Source organism: Pseudonaja textilis, chromosome 1 (genome assembly GCF_049901715.1).
Source record: "Pseudonaja textilis isolate UNSWEBS1 chromosome 1, rPseTex1.2, whole genome shotgun sequence".
Lineage (NCBI taxonomy): Eukaryota > Metazoa > Chordata > Lepidosauria > Squamata > Elapidae > Pseudonaja > Pseudonaja textilis.
The window spans coordinates 213,523,466-213,531,508 of NC_141990.1; the positions used below are offsets into that span (position 1 = coordinate 213,523,466).

General features: G+C 43.5%; 1 protein-coding gene across 3 annotated transcripts in view; it reads right to left on the reverse strand.

Annotated features, from left to right (window-relative positions):
* PDIA5 (protein disulfide isomerase family A member 5) overlaps positions 1-1,284 on the reverse strand; it is a 222,016-nt gene extending 220,732 nt beyond the window's left edge. For 2 of the 3 annotated variants that reach the window (XM_026708029.2, XM_087920411.1), the window contains exon 1: positions 911-1,073. In XM_026708029.2, the coding sequence (XP_026563814.1) occupies positions 911-991 (81 nt within the window). In that variant the 5' untranslated portion in view covers positions 992-1,073. Of the gene's footprint in view, positions 1-910; positions 1,074-1,159 lie in introns of those variants that run through there. The other variant, XM_087920413.1, reaches the window with a different exon arrangement.
* Between the last annotated feature and the right edge of the window lie 6,759 nt (positions 1,285-8,043).

The window sequence follows — 8,043 nt, forward strand, 5'->3', positions numbered from 1 at the left end:
AGCAATTCCATGGATCTGGGAGTTCATCCAAGAGGGATTTGCTGCTGAGTAATCCCACATCAGAATAGGATGTAAGCAGCCGGATATTGGTGGGTTTTGTTGTTGCTTGGAAGCAGGTTTGAAGCACTATCTCCAACAATTAACCTTTAGGCTATAGGCACATTTACCCGGGGAAAATCCCCCCTACACACACACACACACACACAATAGAAATACTTTCAAGCGATTACACAATTGCATACATAGCCTTAAATACGAGGTGAGTTACTAGACCTCTGCTTTGCTCGTCAAGGGTCTTGTTTTGCAGAGAAGCAAAATACACGCAGGAGATTCTTTCCTAGATGCAACTGAGAGCCAACACCTGGAACTGCCCCAGGCATCCCACCTCACAGAGACTAGGTGGTGACTTCCACCGGTTCCCAAATAAATACATCAATAAAACACCGGCAAGAAAGAAAGTGCGTTAAGGAACGGTCCTCGGGGAAAACAAACAAACAAACAAACAGGCAAATCCTCGGGAAGCCGGTCAGCAGGAAGGGCGCCCGGGTTTTCTTGGAGGCAGCCACCCCGCCAACTCTCTCTCCCGTGCAAGCGAGCCTCGCAAGCTCCAACCGCAGCGCCTCCCGTGAGCTACCCTCCCCCGCCCCTGCCTCCCGAGGCCAAAGAAGTTTAACTTCTAGCGCTGCCGGAGCTGCCGCTTAACTTGCGCCGGCTGCTTCTGGATGACACTCGGGCGACAGCCTCACACACACACACACACACCCCACCCACGACTGTCCCACAAGCAGCTCTCCCGGAGTCCCAAGCCAAGCGCCCGCAGGAAAAAAAAAAAAAAAAACTCGCCCGCTCCATCCCTCAACGGTCTCCCTGCCAAAAGGAGAAGCCCTCCCCGCAGAAGCCGGGTGCTTACCAAGAGAGAAAGCAGCAGCAGCAGCAGCATTCTCCCTCCGCAGACCGGAGCCCCCCTGAAGCTGCGCCCCGGCTGAGCCATAACCCAGCCCGCTCCGGCTTTAAGCTCCGGCTCCCGCTCGCGCTGGAAGAACGAGCGGCTGCTGCCACGTCTGGTTAAGCATGCGCAATCCATGAGGGGAAAAAAAAAAAAAGCACACACATACACACAGAGACAGACAGAGGGGGGAAAAGCCCTGCTATACCGTACTGGAGCCGAAGAGTGAGCGGTGAGGTGCATGCTGGGGGCTGTAGTCTCCGCCGTGCGAGCGGCTCGGGTTGGGCGAGGAAACAGGTGGCAGAAAGAATCGGAACGCCCGCCCGCCCGCCCGCCGCCGAATGGGAGGCGCTCATTCACTGGGGCGGGGGAGGAGAAAAAAGGACAGCGAGTTGGAGGAAAGGTGCGTCAGTCCGAGCAGGCTGAGAACGACAGGGAAACTGTTTCAACCGAGAAAGCCCGGGTTCAAATCTCATCTCAGATCGGAGATCTAATCGACTGCTTTTATGGTGGGGTTTCCCGCGCTTCAGGGATGGTTTTGTTAATAATGGCTAGTGCTTTGACCCCTTTCTCCCTTTTATGATCTGTAGGTTACATGTCTTGCCTCGGATTAGTCTTCTGTAGGGGTGTCAATGGCCTTGCAAAGAGACGATTAGAAACAACCAGGTTTCTATTCCAATCTTTAGGGTGGTTGTTTTTTGAAAAATAAATCTACAGCACTTTTTGATAGCAGTCCATAATTTTGCACTTACACCCCCATTTTCAGATGTACTGACTCGCGTACCTATTATGTTAGTAAATTAGAGCTCTAAATTGTTAATGGGTGCTTTTACACGATGGGAATTCAGGTCAGCATGCAGCGTTTTCTCTTTCAATACTTCACCCCAGCAACCCCCCTGTGAGGTAAGTTGAGCTGAGAGAATGACTGGCCCAAATTAATGAATTAATTTTCCACAGGGGACAGTAGACTACTGTCTGTCACTCCCCGGCAATCTAACCCTCTTTTTCAAATAGATAAAGAACTAAATCATTCTATCGTATGTCCTTTAAAATAATATTACGAAGTCAGCCCCTACTTTTCTGTTTAAATTAAGAGAGCCATCTAAGAACTTAAAAACATGTGTATAGTCTCACAAAATTCTGTGTATTCGATTAGATCTTTGAAGTTTTCCCTTCCGTATTTCCCATCACATATCTCTAAAAGCATTGCAAGTATTTTAACCAACAGCTTCTTAGACAGGACTGTCTGTTGTGGGAGGCAATTACCTGAGCTCTTGAACCTTGCTACCTGGGATCCCTTTAATAGGTTTGGTCCCTTTAACATACTTCATGCTACAAAACAAGCTCTAGGCAACACTCTCAATAAGAAGTGTTCTAGTGTATTGTAGTTACTTTAAACCACATCTGGACTCTAGCAGTAAATATATTATTCTGGCTTTCAGGTATTTTTTTTTAAGTAGCATAAGGGCTGATTAGAAATTTGCTCTCAATCAGTGTGTTCTATTTAAGGCACTGCTCCACTTTTCTGGTTCTAGCTATAAACAGCTGAAAATGATTAGTGCCACAGAACTGCACAGAAAAATAGTTGACATCACCCTGTAAAATAGAACTGCTGCACTATAGGCAGGATGGGTCAACAAACGGGAAGGAGTTGCTTGATGTATTTCTTAAGGATTTCCCCATCTAAGCCACTTCTATAATCAACAATCATACAGGGAATGCACTGCCAAACATGTGCACATATATACATCAGAATCCTGTTCGCATCTATTCAAATCTATATCTGTGTACCCTGAGAGAAAAGCTTATACTGTAGGAGAACTAGGGAGCAATTAAGGGGTTGGAGGAGGACTGAGTCCAAATTTACCATTAGCCATAGAAACTCATTGAGCCACAGAAATTCACTGAGAAACTTTGGGCAAATATTTCTCAGCCCAGTCTACTTCATAATATTTTGCTGTGAGGATAACAAGAAAGAAGGTCTCCATGGAGCTACCTTGAGCTTATTAAGTTAGAGAAACCAGGAACCAGTGTTACTCCAACTGGAGGAAAACATTATGTAAACACTGAGCTGGCACATTCAAGGTTGAGAGAAGATCTTCTCACACTCCATCAACTAGTAACTACGGAAGGAAAATACTTATGGTTTAAAGCCTTGGCTGACTTGCCTGAAGAGAGCTGGATTTTTTCCAGCCTTGATTGAATTGGGAACCGTCCAAAATTTCAGATAAACAAACGAAGCTCAGCCCTTCTAGAATCAATCTGCATAACCTTCATTTTGATAATTATAGCTGAATGATTAATTAATTGCTAGATTCTCCAAATTATATACACGGAAAGAGCAAGTTGGACAGTAACCCCTGCTAGGAATGCTAATGGCAGGAAAGTAATAGATTGGTCACTGCAGAATCAGGAAACTTCTGCAAAATGTTCCTGGAAATTTATCTTACTTTCAAGCCTACCATAGAGATGTTTTAATCAATCATGAGTCACTTTGGGCTACTTTTTGATTTCATAGGAGAGTGCCTGTCTTAATAAGATGGCGTCTTATAATATTTATCGGAGACTGTCTCTGTGAGTATCAGTGTACATGAGCTAAGAAAGTCTGTGTATTATAGCACTTACGAACCATTCCAATAATCCCAGTTGCTACAATCTCTGCCTACCTTACTAGACCTAACACAGCAAGCATCATTCAAGTCCTGCCAATAAAACAATGCCATCTCATGGGGCCCAGAGTTGTGTCTTCTTTGTCACTGGGCCTGGCCCAGATAGATATAATCCTGACAACTGGGTTATTCTTTCAGATACTAGGCCAGGATGCAGACCCACCTATTAATCTGTACCTGGAATTTGTTTCTTGCTTGGGGATGCGTTAATGGATTTTTTTTTCCTCTGTGCTTTCAATTGTTTGTAAGCCATCCATGGTGCTTTCAATTCTTTGTAAGCCATCCAGAATCATTTGATGAATGAGCAAGCTGGAAACCAAATAAATAAAGCAAGTATGGGTCTACAGGTTTTCAGATGGTGTATTCTATCATTACACAGCTGCCCATACTCCACAAAGCAAAAGAATAACTCAGAATATTTAACAAATTTATATCATGCTCAATCCCAAGGCTGTATGTAGCTGAAATGGTGTTAAAAAAAAAAGTTAAAACTATTCCATGCCCCTCCAGAACAGCAACTAGCCTAGTTAAAAAGGTATGTTTTAAGCCTCTTCCTACCCTTTATGGAAAAAAACAGTTACTACCAACCTGCCTTCAATTGAGGACCTGTATACTGCACGAGTAAAAAAAGAAGGCTGTGGAAATATTTACAGACCCCTCACATCCCAGACATAAACTGTTTCAACTCCTTCCCTCAAAACGATGCTATAGAGCACTGCACACCAGAACAACTAAACACAAGGACAGTTTTTTCCTGAACGCCATCACTTTGCTAAACAAAGAATTCCCTCAACACTATTTACAAAGTCTGCACTACTATTACTATTAATCTTCTCATCACTCCTTATCACCCACCCCCTCCCACTTGTGACTGTATGACTGTAACTGTCATTTGTATCCTTCCGTATATTGACTGTTTCCTAGTATGATTTGATTGTTTATTGTACCCTATAACTATTATTAAGTGTTGTACCTGATGATTCTTGACTCTTGATGAATATATCTTTTATGTATACTGAGAGCGTTGCACCGAGACAATTTCCTTGTGTGTCCAATCACACTTGGCCAATAAAGAATTCTATTCTATTCTCTTCCTCAAGTGTAAGCGGAAAGCAGCTGTAAGTCCTTCTCAAAATCATTCCACAGTGCAAATCTTACCACAGAAAAAGCAAAATTATTGAAATATGGATGATTGAGTCTGTTATATGTTAAGAACTCAGAATCCTATCAACTAGTCCTATAGTTCATTTGGGTGTAAACTTGTGAATTAGTCCAAAGAGGAACTGGCAAACTGTGTGTGAAATAGTGAAGGAAACAGATGCAATACATTCTGTGATACTTTAGAATTGCTATTTGAATCTGAAGTATATTTGGTCTTATCTGCATAATCCTTGTTTGGATTTTAGACTAGCCAATAGTAAAAATGGCACTCTATTAATATATACCATTTAAAATATTATATTGGGCATGGATTTGAGGAAAGTGTACTGAAAATGCAAGTACAGAAATACTTCTCCAATGGCAGGTGCGATTTTAACTAGATTTAGCAAACAGAAGTACCTTATAGCTCCCTGCCATTGTTAGTTAGGTTTCCATGCAAATCATAAAGGCTATTATCCCCGCCTGTGTATGCTGGTCTAGTTTCGCTTGAATTTCAAAACCCTCAATGAAGATCAGAACCCTTATGTGATTCCTTTGTGTCAAACTGCTTACATCTTCAGATATTTCTATAGTACAGCCGCTGCTCTCAAAGAATGGAAATGCAACCTCACTGTGAAAATTTTGCCAAAAAAGGTTGGCAGGAAAGCTTTAATCAGAATAGAGAAGAAATGTGCCCTGAAAAGGCAGAAAGAGGAAGCAAAGGCATCTTTCAACACAGCATAGGCTTACTTTTACTTAAATTTAAAAGTACATTTGCAACTTGGAACAAAATCACACTGCGTGTTGGATTTTTTCCGACTGTAGGGTTCCAGCTTTTACACAGTAATTTCAAAATCCAGAGATTTAAAAAAATGATTTACAGAAGATACAATAATTCATATCTTAATCCTTTGGTAAGATTAAGTAGAGTTCCTACAGCTCCCCCTAAACAAGTCAGCAAATCAATGAAAAAAACAGTTTTGTCAAGTTACAATGCAGATCAAACCACACAGATGGCATTTTAGATAGCTAGTTTCTTCTAATAACTTAAGCTGTTTTGCCTGCTTTGTGGGGAGATTCATTACTGCTGACATTCTTCTCCAAGTTGTATCACACTTCTATCTTGACTGGAAGGTTATGTGGCAAATCAGACAGAGACCTACCAAATAGTTGGGATTTGTTTGGAAATATGTTCATAAAGTAAGTTTGTCCTTCAAGTGGACATGTGAAGATCTTTTGAATATCGTTCACTTTTTTCTTGTGATATTGATCTTAGTTTACAGCCAAACCTGATTTTTTTTCTCTTTCAGCTGCCTATTTCATCTCAGTCTTAATTCAGCTGTAGCCCATTTTCTCTGGTCATGATAGAAAAAGGCTTACTAATCATTGCAGCCCTTTATGCATTTTTGTGGAAATCAATGGATTTGTGATTACCCATAGTCTCTCAAAATAACCCAAAACATATATTAAAGTCCAGTAAAGTCTTCAACTTAACTTCACTGTTTTATTAGGCACAGTTTAAAGTCACAAAAGTAAATAATGAGGCAAACAGAATAACAAAACAAACCGCATTGATGAGAGTTCTGAAGCAAGCCAAGATAACTAATTATAAACTCCAGGAAAATAACCAAGAAAAGTCCATGGGAAGAACACCAGCAAAGATAAACCTCTTTCAAGGTAAACACTAAATGACTTCAGCAATTCTAACTGCGCAGTTGCAAACTTATATACATAGCTCCCACCTGCAAGCCACGAGGAGAATTATGGTAATCTCCTCTTGAGTAGGCCTCGCTTTCCCCTGATCCTTTCCTCCCTGCATGACCTAGGATGGAAAGGGGATGGCCTGGATCCTCCTCTGACTGCTCAGCCGGCCTCTGCCCTTCCCCAGCCTCCTCCATCACCTCTGGAGCCACACTCCCACTCCCTGTTGGCTGTTCCTCCTCTTCCTCAGAGAGACTCCACCAGGGTCATGACACTATTTCCCCCCTCAGGGCCCCCTCCCCCAGGACCAGGGAGACAAGGACATTGAGAAAACCAAGCGTGAAAGTCCTGGACCAAACGAGGAGCATGAACATCAGTGGCATCAACCCAGGTGAAGTCCTCTGGTCCATAACCTTTCCATGCCGCCCAATACTGAAATCAGCCCCGCAACTGGCGTGAATCTCGGATGCTATCCACTTTGTATTCCTCCTCTCCCAGAGGGGCTACTGGGGCCGTCTGTGATGGAGCCGGTCTATGCAGACTGTCGGGCGAGGCAGGGACTAACAGGGAATAATGAAAAACAGGATGGATACACATGGTCCATAGCAGGAAGAGACAATAAGCCACAGGATTGATCAGCGCCTCGACCGGAAAAGGTCCCAAGTAACGGTGATCGAGCTTTTTCGATGGTCGCGTTATTGGTAAATATCGAGTAGAGAGCCAAACCCGATTGCCGACCGCTAAAGATGGAACATCGCGATGATGTCGGTCTGCAAACTGTTTATAGTCTTCCTTGGCTCTCTCTAGTTGATCGCGGACCATGTGGTGCACGGCTTTTAACTCCTGCAAAAACGTATCTGCTGCCAGAACTGGGGAATCAGACAGGACTAAAGGGAAAAGTCGTGGATGAAACCCATAGTTAGCAAAGAAAGGGGACACACAGGTGGATGCATGTTGAGCATTGTTATAAGCAAACTCCGTCACCGGCAGCAACTCCACCCAATTGTCTTGTTGAGTATTGCTGAAACAGCGGAGATACTCCTCCAAAATAGCATTCAATCTCTCTGTCCCCACATCAGTTTCGGGGTGATGAGCAGACGATAGACACACCTGAACCTGCAGTTTCACGAGTAAGGTCTGCCAGAAGCATGCCGTAAATTGTACCCCCTGATCTGATACTATGCGGTCTGGTAACCCATGCAACCGGAAAACATGGGAGATAAACAATTGAGCCGTTATCTTGGCCGATGGAAGACCTGCACACGGAATAAAATGGGCCATTTTAAGTCAACATATCCACCACCACCAAAATGGCTGTGGCACCATTCGATGGTGGTAACTCAATAATGAAATCCAATGAAACTGCCCCCCACGGTTGTTCTGGAGTGGGCAAGGGCTGCAGTAAACTAGGGGGCACACCAGGAGCATACTTGGCTTGGTGACAGATCCCACAGGACATCACATATCCCGACACATCATGTTTAAGTCTCGGCCACCAAAATGTCCCAGAGATGAAGTGCAGTGTTGTGAACACCCCAAAATGTCCTGCTGCTGGACTATCATGACATTGATGTAGGATAAGGCCAC